Consider the following 19,220-nt stretch of genomic DNA (forward strand, 5'->3'; position numbering starts at 1 on the left):
CTGGAAGTTAAATATCCAAGGATACTCAAAATTCCAAAAAGGAGATGTACTTTGTCCTTCACCTTCCTGCTCACCATCCAAGGGCTGAAAGAATGCTTCCAAATGAAGCAGCATTTCACCTCTGGGTGCAGTAAATACAATACACGAGCAATGTGGTCTACTCGACATTGGAGAAATCAAACCGACTGGGTGGCCACTTTGCACCTATGGTCTGTGCGCAAACATGACCCCGGCCTTTCTGAAGTTTGTCACTATAATGTAGTGTACTGCTTGCATGCCTATGTGTCTGTCCTCGCGTTGCAGTGAATCACAGCGCAAACTGGATGAACAACATCTCATTTTCAGACTAGACACTTCACCGCTTTCTTGACTTAACATTCAGTTTAACACCTTTATAAATTGTGAACCATTCTTTCCCTTTTCAGCTTGCTACGTTCAGTTGTCCTTTCACACCCCCCCACCCCCACCCCCAAATCCCAGTGGAACTGTCTGAAATTTCAAGTCTGGCAGGATCTGCACCATTGGATGGGAGTATGACAGAACAATCACTTAATCTGAACTATCACCATCTTTTCTCAACCAGCACCCAACACCCATACCCCTCATTAGAGCATAAAACGTGTCCCCACCACACTTCACTTCAACTCTGAAAAGTCTTCTGGACTTAAATGATTGGCTTATACTCTCTCCAGGGATGCTGTCTGACTTAGTGATCTTCAGAATTCATGATTTTCAGCTGGAAGTGGAGTTGCTTTATTGGTTAAGGATGCTATCAAGGCTGTATTAACAAATGATAGCCACACTAGGGACCACAATGTTGAATGGGGCTGGATGGAAATGAAACGCGAGGGAAGAAATACCTTTGTAGGTCCCCAAACAGGACGTCTGAAGTAGGGCATCATATAAGCCAGGAGATAATGAGGGTTTGAGGCTTACTGGTGATTGCAGATGATTTAAATATGCCTATTGACTAATCAACTTGGGAATAGTCACCTAGCAGAAAGATATACAGTGTATAAAGCGTTAGGGTGAAGCCAGAGGTTCTTAAACTATATTAAAGGAAAAAGATTAACCAGAGAGAATAGGACCCCTCAAGGATCAAAGAGGTATATTACTCAGTGGTTAGCACTGCAGCCTCACGGTGCCAGGTACCCAGGTTTGATTCCAGCCTGTGGTAACTGTCTGTGTGGAGTTTGCATGTTCTCCGTGTCTGCTTGGGTTTTCTTCGGGTATTCTGGCTTCCTCCCACAGTCCAAGGAGTGCAAGCCAGGTGCATTAGTCTGGGTGGGTTACTCTTGGAGGGTCTGTGTGGACTTGTTGGGCCAAAGGGCCTGTTCCCACACTGTAGGGAATCTAATCTTAAAAACTGCAGGAGATGGGTGAGATCCTCCAATGAATATTTCTCCTGTGTTTAACAAGGAGAAAGATATGAAGACTTTGGGATCTTGGGGGCAGACTATATCACAGAGGGGGTGGCTAAATCTCCTGATCCTGACCAGATATATTGAATAACACTACAAGGCTAGAGCAGAAATGACAAGGACCCTGACTATTTTTGCATCATTGTTAACAAGTGAAGTCCTGGAGGACTAGAAGGTAGTGAATGTTGTGCCCTTATGCAAGAAAAGCTGCAAGGAAAAACCTGGGACCTATCGACCGTAAGCCTAACATCTGTGGTAGGTAAGTTACTTGGCAAGATCGCGAGATGAGATAGATGCATTTGGAAAGACAGGATTTGATTAGGAACAGTCAGCATGGCTTTGTGTGCAGGGGATTGTGCCTCAAATTTGTTAGAGCTCTTTGAAGTGACCAAGATGGTTGACTAGGGTAGGGTGGTAGATGTAATCTGTGTGGATATCAGTAAGGCCTTTAAGGTTCCACGTGGTATGCTGCTCTGGAAGTTAGATCACATGGAATCCAGGAGGTTGCTGGCAAATTGGATACAAAATTTGGTTTGATGTTAGGAAACAGAAGGTCATAATGGAAGGATGCTTGTTGGACTGGAGGCCTGAGACTAGTGGGGTGCCTCGGGTCAGTGCTGGGCCATTGCTGTTTCTCTATATCAGTGATTTTTGAGAATGTACAAGGCATGATTAAGTTTGCAGATGACACTAAAATAGGAGGAATCATGGACAGTGAGGAAGGTTGTCAGAAATTGCAGCAGGACCTTGATCAACTGGAAAAGTGGGTTGAGGTGTCAAATGGAGTTAATATAGATAAGTGTGAGGTCTTGCATTTTGGAAGTCAAGCCAAAGTAATTTCATGATGAATGGTGGGGCCATAAGTATAGTGGAACTGAAAACCTTGGAGTTTAGGTGCATAGTTCTGTGCACTGGAGTTACTGGTAGAGCAATGAAAAAGGCTTTTAGCATACTGGCCTTCACCATTTGAGGCATTTAGGATAGAAGTGGAAAGTTATGTTGTACACTCTATTGGTGAGGTTGCACTTGGGGTATTGTGTTCAGTTTTGGTCACCTTGCTATTCGATGGGTGGTATTACTAAACTGGAAAGAGTGCAGAAGAAATTTACAAGGATGTTGCCAAGACTCCATGCACGGAGTTGGAGGGTGGACAAGCTAGGACTCTTTTCATTATACAGGCCACTGTGCCTACTTGTTTCAAGAGGGTCAACATCATCCCTGCGCCGAAGATGGCTCATGCAGCATGTCTCAATGACTATCACCCAGTGGTCCTAACTTCGGTGGTCATGAAGTGCTTTGAAAGGCTGGCCATGGCATTAATCAACTCCAGCCTTCCCACTCCTCTTGACTCACTCCAATTTGCCTATCTGACCAGCAGATCTATGTCAGTTGCCAATCACATGCCCTTAACTCCTCCCTAGAATATCTTGATACTAAGAACAGCTATATAAGAACCCTACTCATTGACAACAGTTCAGCCTTCAACGCTACAATGTGAGACTGCTTATAAACTTAGTGATCTCTGACTAAGCCCCACTCTCTGCAAACTGGATCTTTTGTTTCCTGAAGCCACAATCAGTGAAGTTTGGGGACAGTATTTCATCCTTGCCAACACTCCTCTGGAGGCCCCCCCCCCCCCCCCCCCCCCCCAAAGGGGTGGACACTCAGTCCCCTACTGTACTCACTGTATACCCATGACTGTCGCCAAATACCAGACTAATGCTATTTACAAGTTCGCTGATGAAACCACCGTAGTTGTCAAATCTCAGATGGCGATGAAACAAACTACGGATGGGAAGTGGAAGACCTGGAAAAATGGTGCACTGAGAATGGCCTAACACTCAATGCCAGCAAAACTAAGGAACTCATCATTGACTTTTGGTGGGATGTTACTCATGCCCACCTACGTATTAATAGCACAGATGGAATGAATGGGGAGTGTCCAGTTCCTGCGAGTGGTCATCAACAACAAGCTTTCTGGGACTTTGTGGATGCATTGGTTACAAAGATCCAACAACATCTCTTCCTCAGGCAGCTGAGGAAATTTGGCATGACGGCGAATACCTTTGCCAACTTTTATAGGTGTGCCATTGCGAGCATTCTGTCTGGATGTATCACTACCTGGTATGGCAACTGTACTAGTCAAGATTGGAGACAGTTACAGAGGGTGGTGAACTCATCCCGGGCAATCACAAAATCCAATCTCTCATCTATAGAATCAATCTACCAGGCCCCCAGCATTCTCAAAGATCCATCCCACCTTGGCAATGTTTTCCTACAACCTCTACCATCTGGGAGAAGGCACAGAAGCCTGAATACAAGCACCGGCTGGTTTTGTAACGGTTTCTACTCTATTGTTGTTAGAATACTGAATGGACACTCAAACTCTTACCATTCCCTGTACCTGTTTTTTGCCACTGTTTCCCTATTATTTACTATCTATGCTACTAAGTCTCGCGAGCAATACAGGCAGATCATAAAGCTTTTCACAGTGCCTCGGTACTCATGACAACGTTCAATTCAATGGAGCATAGGAGACTGAGGGAGAGACCTTTAGAAATGTGTAAGATCATGAGAGGCATGGAGAGAGTGACTGCACTCAGTTTTTTTACCATGACTGGGGAATCGAGGACTAGAGTGCATCAGTTTAGGGGCAGTGGGGAAAGCATGAAATGGAATCTGAGGCACAACTTTTTAAGAGGGTAGCGCACATCTGGAATGAGCTATCGGTGGAAGTTGAGTTTAAATGGCATTTGGGTAAATACATGGATAGGAAAGGTTTAGAAGGACATGGCCCAAATTGCAGGAAAATGGTGTTAGTGTGGATGGATATTTTGGTGGGCACAGACCACTTTGGGTCAAAGGGCCTGTCTCCCTGCTGTAGTGCTCTGATTCTCTTTTTGTAAAGACAAAAAGTAGTGCATATCATACAGTAAAAGCTAGTGGCATTCTGGAGGATTGGGGGAACTCTAAACCTCAGCGAAAGGTTGTTTAAAAACCTGAAAAGAGCTAAGATGAATGGAAGCCAGCAGAAAACATAAACACTGATACCAGACGCTTATAAATACATAAAAATGAAGAAAATAGTGAAAATAAATGTCAGTTCTTTAGAGGATGACAGTGATGAGGTAATAATGGGGAAACTCAAGTCAGAGGCACCAAACCAATATTTTCTCTCTGCGTCACAGAAGATAATCTCTTACCAAAAACTGCAGTTACTACAGAGGATCTTGGTGAATTTACTGTAACTAAGGAGAAGGTACTAAGTAAACTTGCAGGATTTAAAGGCAGGTAAGTCACTGGGGCTTGATGGCCTGCATCCTAGAATATTAAACATGGTGGCAGCAGAGATAATAGGTGCATTAGTTAGATATTGCAGAATTTACTGGATTCTTAAAAAGGTGTCCATGGATGGAAAAATGCTGACGTGACACCCCTGTTCCAGAGAGGAGATAGGCAAAAAGTAGAAAACTACAGAAGTCAAACTGTTTTGTACTAGGGAAGTTGCTGGAGTCTGGAGGAGATGACTAAACACTTGGAACAACAAAGCACAATTCACCAGTGTCAGCATGGTTTCATGAGGGCAAGTTGTGCTTGATTTTTTGAGGATGTAACCAGTCATGTGGATAAGGGGGATCCAGTGGATGTGTTATATCTAGACTTCCAAGCGGCATTTGATACGGTGCTGCATAGTAGGCTGATCCAGAAAGTTAGATCTCAGGGGGTTAAGGATAGCATATTGGCTTGGATAGGGGATTGCCTGACTAACAGCATGCAGATGGGTCCTCCCTTTGGATGGCGACCTATAACTAATGGGGTGCTGCAGCATTCAGTTGTCGCTCCTCGACTATTGCTATCTATATAAATGATTTACAAACAGGAATGGAATGTAACATAGCAAAATTTGCTATTGATACAAAATAAGTGGGGAAGTAGGATGTGATAGAGAATTTGCAGATGGATATTAATAGCTTGGGAAAATGGACCAGAAACTGACAGATGAATTTAATGTGGATAAGTGTGAGGCTGTTGATTTTGTCCAGAAAAAAAGCTTAGCAAATTGTTATTTAATTGGGAAGCAGATTCAAAGTGTCAGTGCAGAGGGGTCTGGATGTCTTTGTGCATGAATTGCAGAAAGTGGGTTTGCGGGTACAGCATGTAATAAAAGTGAATGGAATCCTGGCAATTATTGCAAAAGGTAAAAAAGTGATGTTACAATTAGATAATACTTTGAGACCATACCTGGAGTATGATCCAAGTTTTGGTCTCCTTACTTGAGGAAGGATGTGTTGGCATTGGAGGCAGTTCAGAGGAGGTTCACCAGTTGATTCCAAGAATGAAAGGGCTGTTGTACAAGAATTGTTGAATATTTTGGGCTTATACTCACTGGAGTTCAGTAAAATGGAGGATCTGATTGAGATATGTGAAATACCAAAGGAGATTAAGATGGATGTTGAACAGATTCCCCTTGTGGGACAGTCTCAAATAAGTCCTAGATAGATTGAGAGAAGGTAGGTTGGTTCAAAACTGAAAGGGAAATAAACTACTTGAGGCTTGTGAATCTGTGGAAATCTGTCTCTCAATGCAGTGGAGGCAGAGTCTGTCAACAAAGCCAAGGAAGAAAAGGAGGTTTCTTAAAGGTGGGGGGGGTGCTCTGGGGAGCAATCTGGATTGTGGAGTTGAGATTCTTTAATATGAAATTGAGACTTTGTCTCTGAAAGGACTGTAGTAGTTGCTTTGATCAATACTGTGTGGACAGATGCATCTGTGGAAGGTACATTTGAGACCTGCTTGGCCCCTTTCCCACCCTTTGCGACTTATTCTACTAGTTATGTCCTCTTGGGATTCTGCCAACTCTGTCATGTTGATAACGAGTCACTCTTGATGGTGAACATTGAAATCTCCCACCCAAATTGTGCAAAGCCCTTTCCACCTTTTGGGCTTTTTGAAGTCATGTTCAACTTTTACTAATTCCTCACTGAGGGCAGTGGGTGTGTCGTAATCAGGAGGAACTCGCCTGTTTTGATTTAATAGCAATACACACAGGATAACTCTGCTTATACTGCACTGTGCCATCTTAAGTGGGTTGTCCTATCAATGGGGTAGATATAGATGGTGATTTATAAGACCTAGTCATATTTACCAGCATCTCCAAATCATTACAGAATCATACTTTTACAGACTAGTCAAGCAATAGCCTGTTGGTGCAGGACAGCTTTTTCTATTTTTGTAGTAAATTCTTTGCAGTGTCTTCAATATTGTGCTTGAAGGTGTACTTCCTGGTGCTTAGGTTTAATGCCAGGCGCTGCATCCAGTTTTATTCCTTTGTTCTGACTGTAGCTATTTGATCAAACTGAGTGGTTTGCTCATTCCTTTTCAGGGGACGGTTGAAAATCAACCATAATATTGAAAAGCTGAAGTTGCAGGTACCGAGTAAGGGTGACAGATTTCTTTTCCAAAAGAATCCGTAAACAAGATGGCTTTTATGAAATTGGTTACATAGTCACATTTTGCTGGCTAAGAGTTTTCCCCATCTGACGGTGGAATTTAATCCAGTGTTCCCATACATTAGCTTAGAGTTCTGGATTATTAGTCCAGTGATACTTGTGTATAGGTAAAATTTTGAAGACTGATTTTTTTTAAAATCTGAAATTAGAAATCGACTTCCACATGAGGTATTGTTTGAGGGATAAATATTTATCGCCAAAATAGATAAAATGGGAAATTTACCTTCCCAGCAGCTGCCTGGTTCGGGAAGATTCTCTAATGTTTGGGTGGCGGAACTGAAACAGACTCCGCGGATACGGCAGTTGTCCCGTACTATTACAGTAACTCCGAAAACCTGGAGTGGAGTGTGACAGCTGGCAGACTGGAAAGTCAGTGGAGCGCAGCGGGCAAGCATGTAAAGATTGATTGTAACTGAAGAACTATGGTGGACTTGTACATGAGCTATATGAAAAATACAAGATTTTTGGGCCAAAATAAGGGGTTGACTTGTACATTGACCTATATACCGTATTTTCACTCTGCTCTGTGCACTTTTTAACATATCCTTCAATTTGTGTTTCAGATTAATACTTCACTATACCAAAGAATACAAGGAGAGTGGAAAGCCACCAGTGTTTTGTGGCAATCATAAACCTGCTGTCACCATTACTTTAATCTGTCCTTCTGGAAGGAGAGAGGTTTGTAAATAGGCTGAAAATGTTTTTACTGAAGTGGAAAACTGACCGTTTGAGTGGGATGGGGATAATTGAGGAATAGTACTATCTCTTCAGTTAAATCTCCTCAGTTGCAAGAGTTTTTAAGCCATAGATATTTAATAATTGCTGTTTATATTATACCAATTTGATACTTGTTTGTGGGCAGCACAGTGATTAGCACTGCTGCCTCACCATGCCAGAGACCCAGGTTCAATTTCCACCTCTGGTAATTGTGTGGAGTTTGCACATTCTCCCAGTGTCTGCGTGGGTTTCCTCCAGACGCTCCGGTTTCCTCCCATGGTCCAGAAATGTGCAGCTTAGGTGAATTGGCTATGCTAAATTGCTCATAGTGTTAGGTGCATTAATCAGCGGGAAATGGGTCTGGGTGGGTTACTCTTCAGAGGATCGGCGTGGACTTGTTGGGACAAAGGGCCTGTTTCCACACTGTAGGGAATCTAATAATAAGTGTTTAGTTATCTCCAGCAACCTCCCCAGTATAAAACAGTTCGACCTCTGTAGTTTTCTACTTTTTTTGCTTATCTCCTTACTGGAATAGGGGTGTCACATTAGCATCTTTTTTACCCTTGTTAGGTGAAGGGGTAAATGTATGGGAATGAGTCTGGGTGGGTTGCTTTTCAGAGGCTTGGCGTGGACTTGTTGGTTGAAGGGCCTGTTTCCACACTGTAAATGTAATCTAATCTAATTCTGCTTCCTTAGGACATCTCTTTAAAAATATTTCATTAATACATATCTCCTTCATTGTTTAGTGGCCTTACCTTTGAGAGCTTTGGAATTTAGTGTTGACCAGGTAGTATTGAAATAAGACTCGAGTACCAGAAGTTAACCATTTGTCCTTTCGAGCCTGCTGTACCATTCAATGTGATCATGAATGATCTTCTACGCCATTCTGCTTTGTCAGTTCGCCAAGTTCTTTAACTGTCTGAGACTCGATCTATTGGAGCATTGAATACTTTGAGCCTCATTGGGGAGAAGTTTCCAAAGATGTACTTAACTTTTGAAGAAATTTTTCCTCCGTTCGGTCTGAATTGTTCAAGACTTAAGATTAGATTCCCTACAGTGTGGAAACAGGCCATTTGGCCCAACATGTTCACACCGGCCCTCCAAAGAGTAACCCACCCAGACTCATTTCCCTCTGACTAATGCACCTAACACTATGGGCAATTTAGCATGGCTAATTCACCTAAACTGCACATCTTTGGACTGTGGGAGGAAACCGGAGCACCTGGAGGAAATCCACGCAGACACTGGGAGAATGTGCAAACTCCACACACAGTTGCCTCAGTCTGGAATTGAACCCAGGTCCCTGACGCTGTGAGGCAGCAGTGCTAGCCACTGTGCCATCCCTTAGCCTGAAGTTATCTGTATTCTAAATTCCCCAAGCAAAGGACCTTTCGGCATTTGCCTTGTTGGTTTTCCTTCAGAATTTCATTTATTTCAACGAAATCACCTCCCATTTGTCATTCTTCTAAATTCCAGGAAGGAAAGACTTAATTCACTGAGCCTGTCATTAGGCGCTAAACCCATCCATTTCGGGTAATGTCTAATTCAGCTGCTCTACACTGCTTCAAAGCAAGTGTGTTCTTCCTTACAACCGTACACAATTTTTCTCTCTATGTAAGTGCAGTCTTAAAGTGCTATACAGTTATAAGCGAGAGTTCCTTATGCTTGTACTCCAGTGCCCTTCTTTAAAAGACAATGTGCCACTTGACCACCTAAATCATTGCTGTGTTTCTTGTAAGGCCACACAATTTTTCAACATCAACATTTGAAGGGTTTAAGTCTTTGAAACATTTTGTTACTGTCCTCAAATGAGAATCTCGTAAATTCACATGATACCCTACCTGCCTTTATTGCTCATTTTCTGAAGCTACCTTTATTTTTGTAGGCTCTGTGGTCTTACAATTTACATTCCCATCAGCTTTCTTTACTTCTGTTACTATGGTATATTGTATCAAAGTTTCTTTAGAAGCTGAGATTTCCTATTGTTTCATCCCCTAAAATTTAAATTTGTTTTCACTTTATTGTATTTTCTGTTTCTCTGGGATATGACTTCTGTTTAGTTAAATAAGTTATTCTTAAAATAGAAAAAGGACAGACTTTATGCATGTAACATGCAATTCTGGTATTAATTTTGCAAATTAAATTCTAGATTATTCGTTCAAAAGCACAACATTGCATTTAGCTGTGACGGTGTGGCTGAGAAAGATGAACATTTACTTAAATTGCTAATGTCATTTTGATGCTTGCCAAAAAGTGAAATTTCTGTTCTTAATTTAAGGATGGAAGTTGCGATACAGTGTAGCCTTGATCTCCTAGCAATGTTTTACTATCTCCTCAAAATCCCTTTCTTGGCAAGTCCAAGGACAGCTTAACATGTGGCTGTGGATTCCACGCAATGTTTTGTTCAATTTCTGGACTTTTAGATCTTGGAATCCTTGATGTTCATTTGAGTTTTGCCATATTTCTGAATTTGAGAAAATAAGATTCGTAATCCATTACATTGAACTAGATAAATAGGCATGTTTAATTTTACTTTGGAGGCAGCGTAAGTTGGTTTGCAGTTACAGTACATGAAAGTTTTCACAAATACAGCTATTTCAGGTGTTGCAAAACTTTTAGAATTTGCATTTTTGATTTTATGATTTTGACTTACGCAAATATGCTTGTTTTTAATAGGGTACAGATCCCAAGTTAATAGCGAGTACTAACTGTCGCTTTGAAATTGAATGGGTCACTGAATATGCCTGCCCCAGAGATTACTTAGAAAGTCATAACTGCAAGCTTGTAAGTGACCAGCATGACCTCTCCATTGATCTGACTCCCCTCACATTGCCTGGTAAGTATACTGTTACAAAATAATAAATGCATGATCACAGGCAATACACCTGCAATAACTTATAACTGCAGGTGTCTCGAGTAGTAAAATAAATGATGGTACAAATGTAGATTAAATTTTCTCGTAGAATCCCAATGTGGAAACTGGCCCTTTGGCCCCACAAGTCCACACCTACCCTTGGAGTAACCCACCCAGACCCATTTCTCTGCCCTTTTTATACTACATTTACCCCTGACTCACATAGCTAACCTACACATTCATGAGCACTTTGGGCAATTTAGTGTGGCCAATTCACCTAACCTGCACATATTTGTGGATTGTGGGAGAAAGCCAGAGCACTTGAAGGAAGCCCATGCAGACACGGGGAATGCGCAAACTCCACACAGTTGCACAAGGCTGGAATTGAACACACATCCCTGGCACTGAGGCAGCAGTGCTAACGACTAAGTCGCCATGTCACCCTAATTCTCTTGGTTTTAGTATCAATTTTCACATTTTAAAGAGCCCATATTTCACTGAAGTCTTTGTATACATTTTTTTCTAAAATTACCCAAAATTGTACTCTATTTTTCTCTTGCTTTCAACCCCAAAGTTTTATCTGACTTGTAGATACATTTTAAAAAAAATTCAGGAATAGTACCAATTTAAATGAGATTAACAAATCTGCGCATGAGGCTAGCAAAGGGAATACATTCCCTGTTGATGTGGTTGTCGCCTTTCTGTGCTTTTAAGGAAGTGTCCACGATTTATGTACATCTTGAGTGCTGTGATATTACATGGGCTGTAGATAAAGGAAAGGTAAAATCACCATAGTCCCAGGGTTGCTCACTCATTAAAAGAGAGGGGCCTGGTGGTAGATATTAATATGTTCTAGATTAGATTAGATTACCTACAGTGTAGAAACAGGCCCTTCGGTCCAACAAGTCCACACCGACCCGCCGAAGCGCAACCCACCCATACCCCTACACTTACCCCTTCACCTAACACTACGGGCAATTTAGCACAGCCAATTCACCTAACCTGCACATCTTTGGACTGTGGGAGGAAACCCACGCAGACACGGGGAGAATGTGCAAACTCAACACAGTCAGTTGCCTGAGGTGGGAATTGAACCCGGGTCTCTGGAGCTGTGAGGCAGCAGTGCTAATCACTGTGCTACCGTGCCGCCCTAATATCTTGGGCAAGAGTTGAGACGCCAGTACAGGAAATGAACTTGTGCTGTTGGCATTACTCTCTCATCCAGCAAACTGTGTATACCAGTCCCTTCAAGCTGCTTGTTGATATCTCCACATGCAGATGTTGAAAGAGTAGAATTCGTTATGTTTCTTTTCAGAAATTAGATTGGGAGCTCTCCTGGCCTACAATGCACTTCTGTGTCAAAGCTTAGGGAAGCTCAATTTTTTCTAACTTACTGAAATGTCTGTTATTAAGGTAAATTTTCAATGTACTTACTGACACTAGAATGAAGTGATTTTAAAAACTTGTACAGTGCACTAAATACAAATTGAAAGATTTGGGGAAGGTCTGCTTTGAGTTCAATACTTAGGGAAAGTTTTTTAGTGGGATACCTGTTAGCATGACAGGAAAAGGATGCATTTGAGCTGAGTGGGACCATATCTTAATGGAAAAAGTAAATCATGAGGTGACAACGGCTTTAATAAACCCCTTGGAGGGGTGTGCAGGGGACATAGTGAAACAAGAGAGACCATTGACCATATTAAACTAAGGAAGGCTACAAATTAATACTTGTAGAAAACAGAAGCACAAAACATTAGATACAAATAAGATGAGCAGCTGTTTTAAGAAGTGCAGTAGACTCTGTTCAGAGATGTCTAATGTCTCCAAGAAAATAGGTGGACTGGTGAGTAATATCTTGAGAAACCAGATAATGTAGGGATTGCGGAGGCATGACTTTGGGGAAAAATCAATTAAGGATTCAATGTTAGACTTTAATTATTTAGAAAGAGAGAAGATGAAGCAGTTGCATTTAGAGACAGCAAATTAGAAAACGGTAAAGAGTAAAAATAGAATGCAAAAGGACAGGCTTAATAGATTTATTAAAGTCAGTTGGTTCAAGTAGGATTACTCTGCAAAACACCTAATAAGAAAAGTGGGATGAAAAAAAGTGAACAACTAGGAAGATGAATCAAAGCATTGAACAATCGTGTGGAGCCGTGTTCCTGCCTCAGCAAGGAAACTGGGTTCAAGTCCCACCTGCTCCAGAGGCGTATAGAATATCTTCAAACAGGTTGTTGTTCTAGATATTTTCTAAATCAGTCACCACAAATTTTAGTTACCTGGAATGAATGAACCAAAAGTTGGGGAAAGGAGAGAAGGGAATGATGCCACAATCTTTGCAGGGCTCTTGCATATTGGGTTTAGTAAGCTCAGTAAGAAAAGCATGGCACTGATAATGGGAAAATGAATTAGAGAAACTGAATAATAGAAGTAGTGGAATATGGCGATAAGTGACCGTGATAATGTATGGTTTGGATAATATTTGAGCAAGTTAAATTTTTCAGGGTGATAAAGTAAAAGAATAGCTGACTTTAAAAGGCTGGAATTGGAATTTGTATGAAGAAAATGGACAACTGTAGTGGCAAACTGGTCTAGAGTAAAAGTAGAAAATATTAAAATGGTGCTCAATAGAATCCAGAAAAATACAAATTGCTTAAATAAAAACTAAACTAATCACTAATAAAGCATGATTAAAATCATAACAGTAAAAATGAGGCTAAAGGAAGTACAGAGAAAATGAATATTAATACAAAGACGAAGATTAACAAAGATGAGGCAGTATCAAGCTAAATTATCAATTTTCATAAAGCACAATGGTAGAATATTCTCCAAGCAAATGAATAGCAAAGTATGTTTGTGAATAGGCTAAGGGATGATCAGGACAATTTCTGGCAGCAATAGTGAATAAATAATACAAAATCATTCATCAAGGAGATGAATCACCACCTCTTCAGAAGAGGAGATTCAAGATTATGTAACTGCATGTAAATGGGGAAACATTAAATAAACCCATCAGAGAGGGTGAAATCCCTGGTCAGATGGAAAGAAGGCTCAACGAACAGGTTGCATTGATACACATTAAAATTTTGTTTGCCATTCTACTAGAAACATAAAGAATCAGAAGTCGTCCATTTAGCTCTTTAAACCTATTCTACTATCCAAAAAGATAAGTGATCTGCTCTGGGACTGATTTTTCATTTCAATTCTTGAATCCATGTGAAAGATCATTGAAACTTTATACTGGACATAATTTGTGCTTAAAAAGGTTCAAACTTCTACTCTGGTTTGAGGTTTGGTTGAATTGTGCATGTTAAAAGCAGTGCATGGTAGGAAAAACATTAATCTGACTGTTTTAAACATAACTTTTACAGTGCTACATTTATATTGAGAATAAAAAGTTTACACATTTAAATGATTACAACCCTGCCAAATAGAATAGCTAAACTATTGCAGGATGACAGTAGTTAAACCAAAGGAAACCTATTCAGCTATTTTGTGTACTTTGAGTAATTCAATGTAAATCCTTCTCACTTTCAGCAAAATCTTGCAAGTTCTTTCAATTTTAAATAAGTATTAATTATTTTGCCTCCATTAATTAAACTTTTCTCTTTCATATTGTCAGACAATGCCTTCAAACCCTAATCCTTTCCAACATAAAGTTCCTCCTTGTGGTGCTTTTGCCAGTTGTAAAATCTCTGCCACCTTCAAACCTTTACAAGTGAGAACTCCATTTAGGACCTTCATAGTTTTCAAATCTTCTATCACATCCCGTTGGCCTCCTTTTCTTCAATCTAGCTTTGTAACTGAAGCCTTTATATTAGCAACCATTATTTTGTTAATCTTCTTTGCAATCTCTGCCTTCTCATTTTTCCTAAACTGGTGCTTAGAATTCTATGCACTGTGCACCACCTATGGTTGTACACTCTTTCATTCTTCTACACCTCTATTAATAACATCTTGGATATTGTATGTTTTACTAACCGTGCTATCTACCTATCCTTTTAATGATGTATGCATGCTGTGTTCTATATTCCTCTACTCCTTTAAAGTTTGCTTTATTTTGTATTTTTTGTTTTTGCTATCAATTAGTCATTTGTTTATACCACTGCAATTTTGTGTAAAATAGTTAGACATAAGCAGAAATGGATTTTGAAGTCAAACCTAATTGCTAACATTGAAACTGATATTGCATCTTGAACTGTGTTTTTCACAACGTGGACATGCCGATATTGGACTAAGGTGGACAAATTATTTGCCAGCTTATTTGAAATGACAAGCTTTCAAAGCCCTGTTGAAGGACCAGTGCTCCCAAAGCTTGAATTCCAATAAACCTGCTGTCCTATAACCTGGTGTCTTGTGATTTGACTTTGTAATTTTCACAAAGAATAATCATCTCGATTTTCGACTTCTCAGCAATGTTAATTACTTGAGCCATACTTATGAAAGGAGCATCAATTGGATTAATTCTTCCAGAGCTTCCAAGCATGCTTCCTTTTACCTCCCCACAAATAGCTTGTCAAAGATCTTTAGTGGCTTGGTTTGCTTGCAGTTAACTGACTGCCTTTTGTCGCAGAGTTTGAGACCGTTTTATGTAACGTGTGCAAACAAGTTGACAAAGCTGACAATCATTTTTTGTTTTAATGGCTTTCATACTGCTTCTGGTTTTAAATGTATTCCTGTTCACTTTTGGTGCTTCAATTTTTTTTTTTGTTCAGCATCTAGCAATCCATACCATGTTGTCCCCAAGAAGAATGACGATGCCACTGATGAATATTATTATTACCTGAATGTGTGTGGACAGATCAGCCCTGCTGTTTGCCACGATAGTAGAGGTTTTGTAGCAGCATGTCAAACTAAACCAGATGTTTCCTTCAGTAAGATTGCAGGACGATATCAAAATCAAACACTCAGGTATGTAGTCATTTGGTTGAGATAAAGGTGTCTGTCCATTCTAAATGGTAACCATGACATCTGGAAAATTGATATGTGACGCTCAGCAAATGTTATTGAAATGGTAATGGATTAATTTTCATGTTGACAATTCCATTTTGACTCTTACCTCCTATGTTGCAACTGTGATTACACTTAAAGTATTTTACTGCTTGCAAAGCACTCTGGGTTACCCTTACCTTATGTAAGGTACTGAACAAAATACAATACAAAACAAGTGTGGATGGTGGAGATTTGAAACAAAAACCTACTTCTGGCAAAGAAAGTAAAGTAAACATTTTGAATCTGTTGACTCTTTACAGCCTCTGAAAGAATCACCAGACTCGGTGTTAATTCTGCTTTCTTCCCACACATGCCAGACCTGCTGAGTTTCTGCAACAATTTGACTTTATATTAACAAAGAACAAGCTTTGTTCAGTGTTTCCGTCAGTCCCTAAGACGACCACCTTCTCAGCTGGAACTATTTTGTCAACATTTGGAGCAAATGGCAGGCCTGTCAAATTCCAGTTTATTTCAAAATTGAGAAAATATTTTAGCTTTGTTGACAGTGCTGAATAATTGGTTCGTGCATGATTCAAATGACTTTTTTTATTCCTGTGTGTGGCATATTGGGATAATTTGGTACCTATCAATATTGGGAAAACACTTTCTCAAATATTGTGTTGTAGTTCAATCGCAGCTTGTGCTTTATATTATGGCTGTAATGTAACAAATCAGAAGGCACTTCACGGGCAGAAATTGTTATGGAGCTGTGAGACCGGTTGACCAACACGTGGCCAAAAGAAATATGTTTGATCTAGGAGAAAGAAGACACAACTGGAGAAGTAGAAGTTTAGAGACAATTGCAAATATTGTAACTGAGGCTTTGAGGAACAACTGCCAAAGGAGAAGCAAATTGTATTGGGGATGCACAAAAGTCCAATTTACAGGCAGTGCTCAGTATTTTGGAGCTAGTGAGCTCAGATGGAGAGAAGGGGTTTAACACTAAGGATGTGAAGTTGTAAAGTCAAGAGGTTGCCATCTAGCTGTGGTGTCTGCTCCCTAAACATGGGGTGATGCGAAACAGAATTGGCACTGGTTGTTTACACTTCCATGTATCCAAAGCCTTGGGTTAAGATATTTTTGAGGTCATCTATTGATAAAACTTAGCAGCACCAATGTAGGAAAACTAGTTGTTTGGCCCATTGTTAAAGAATAAATTATATTTGAGGCCCCTGTAGTAGTAGTGCATATTGACAAAATGATTTGTGAGAAGTGTAAATATTTGGATTTGCAGAATTAACTAGAAATTCAGTAATTTTGTTCATTTAGCAAGTAATCCTGTCCCACCATTTGTTCTAGTTCCAAAGCTGGTTTGGTACCAGAGTCTTCAGATTTCAAGTCTATTTAAATTCCATTATTTTAGTCGAGGGAAAAGAAACAATTGTGCAACATTTTGCAAAATGCTAAATCTTTTAAATAGTCACCAAACAGTTGACACTTGGAGTGACAATCGCAGCCAGGGTAAAACTAAGTTAAATATGTTATGATATTCCTTTCTGATTTGAACAGCTTCTCTGAAGTTTCTTGTTTGTTTTCTACATTGAGATTGTCATGAATGGTCGTGGATAATTAAACAGCTGACAAGTAGAGACACCACAAATATACCAAGCTCCATGATGGCAGGGCCTGTCACATCAATGCAACAGTTGAGTGAAGCATATGTGACCATTTTTAGCCAGGAGTGCCAAATAAAAGATCCAGCATGGCCTTTTCCTGAGGTTCCTAGTATTACAGATTCCAGTTGTCAGCCAATTCACTTCACTTGATTTCAAGTGAAATCAAGAAATGGCTGAAGACACTGCACACACTGGGCTCTGACAACATTCCAACAATTGTCGTTGAACTGGGCTCTTAAGCCGCATGTGTCATAAAAGCCAATCAGTAATAACTGAGTGTCAATCAAGTGATGGTTAGACACTCAGTAGCAGTATCATCACCGAATCTCTTTCAAGAAGATCTGGGATGACTACCCTCTAACAGAAGCTGATCTGGGCCTGTCAACAAAAAATGTTGAACACCAGTAACTTAAAGGTTAAGAATTGAGATTTGTCTCCTGACACTCTCATGCCTATCATCTGCAAGGCACAGTCAGGATTGTGATGGGATGCTCTCCTTTTGCCTGGATGAGTGCGACTCCAGCAAAACTTGAAGCTCCATACCATTCAGGGTGAAGTAGCCCAACTAATAACATACTGTCCACTAAATTCAACATTCATTCCTTCCTCCATTGTATATAGCATCTATAAGATGCACTGCAGCAACTCGCGAAGAGTTATTTGACAACCATTCCCAAAACTGATTTTTGGTATTGAGAAAATATGCAGCAAATATACGGGAGCAATACTATCTGCTTATCTCCCCTCTAATCTATACATCATCCTGACCTAGAACAATAGTTCCATTCCTTCAATGTAAGTTAGTCAAAATTCTGGAAAACCTTCCTTTATCAGCACTGAGCATGAACTTGTGCATGTGCTGTAAGTATTCAAGAAGGCAATTTACCACCACAAGGATAATTTTGCATAGCCAACTAATACTAGCTTATTAATCATTGCCCACATCTTGTGAATGAAGTAGTAAAGGTCTACTATGCCACCATTGTAAATGGGTAAAACGAGGTGTTGAAGAAATGGATTTCAGAGATGCCCAACCTGATTAACATCCACTGTTTTAACTTAAGGAACTACAGTGATAGTCACAATTTATTGATTTCTGATGACCTGTCCAACCTGTGCCTAGAAAGCAACTAATGACGCTAGCAGCCAGATTAAACACAGGTTAAAACATGGGAATGGATAATCCAGTTCTGAGGCATAAGTTGTCAAAACATTGTTCTGAGCATTTGTAATGCACTGATCTATCAAATTCCTTTTATCATGGCTTTCAAGGAAGAGGTTTTCTCGAGTAGATTTACAATACTGAATTTGATGTTAAAGCTGATACTGTCCATCTTTTGGACTTAGATACCGTCAGCATATTTTTTTGACAATATATGCAGCCATTTTGTGCAACCTAAAAGGAACAGGAGTAAACCATATCCCTTAAATCTGCTTCACTACTTGTCACCAACATGACTGATTTTTCTACCATAGCATCAATTTCCTGCCCTGCACATGCTTAATTTCATTGGTATCCAAAAATCTGTTTATTTGATCAGCCACTTGAATATATTGAATAACTAAGCATCCAGAGTCCTCTGGGAGTAAAGAGTTCCAAAAATTCTCATCTAACAGGTTAAGAAATGTCTTTTCACTTCACTCCAAATGATCAACTGAGATCTTGATCCCCTAGTTTTTAACCCTACAAACTGGGGAGACAACCTTTCTCCACCTACTTTATCAAGCTCTTTAAGAAGATTTGTTTCAATAAGATCACTTTCATTTTTCACTTCAGTGAAAAAGGCTCATTTTATTTCAATATTCTTAGATGTCCTACTAGGAATCAAGTTAACCAATCTCCATTGCATGCCATCTAAGTGTATGCCTAGGTAGAAGATCAAAGTTGTCTGCCTTACTGTACATGCCCAACCCTTTATGATGGCTGATATAACATTTGCTTTCCTAATTGCTTGCTTAAAGCAAGCATGCACGCATCCCCTGAATATTAATGCTTTCTAGTCTTTATCCTTTCAGAAAAAGGAAATTTGCTATTTTTCTGATCAGCTTCACTTTTCTGCCCCTTCTATTATATTCCATCTGTCATCACCATGCTCAACCTGTCTATTATTTT

At 40.0% G+C, this 19,220-nt stretch overlaps 1 protein-coding gene across 3 annotated transcripts in view; it reads left to right on the forward strand.

Moving 5' to 3' along the window:
• igf2r (insulin-like growth factor 2 receptor) overlaps nucleotides 1–19,220 on the forward strand; it is a 226,884-nt gene that overhangs the window by 51,692 nt on the left and 155,972 nt on the right. For all 3 annotated transcript variants that reach the window (XM_060831661.1, XM_060831659.1, XM_060831660.1), the window contains exons 7-9: nucleotides 7,492–7,606; nucleotides 10,322–10,481; nucleotides 15,215–15,410. In XM_060831661.1, coding sequence (XP_060687644.1) covers nucleotides 7,492–7,606; nucleotides 10,322–10,481; nucleotides 15,215–15,410 — 471 coding nt within the window. The remainder of the gene's footprint in view (nucleotides 1–7,491; nucleotides 7,607–10,321; nucleotides 10,482–15,214; nucleotides 15,411–19,220) is intronic.

The sequence above is a fragment of the Hemiscyllium ocellatum genome, chromosome 10, assembly GCF_020745735.1.
Source record: "Hemiscyllium ocellatum isolate sHemOce1 chromosome 10, sHemOce1.pat.X.cur, whole genome shotgun sequence".
In the NCBI taxonomy this organism is placed as follows: domain Eukaryota; kingdom Metazoa; phylum Chordata; class Chondrichthyes; order Orectolobiformes; family Hemiscylliidae; genus Hemiscyllium; species Hemiscyllium ocellatum.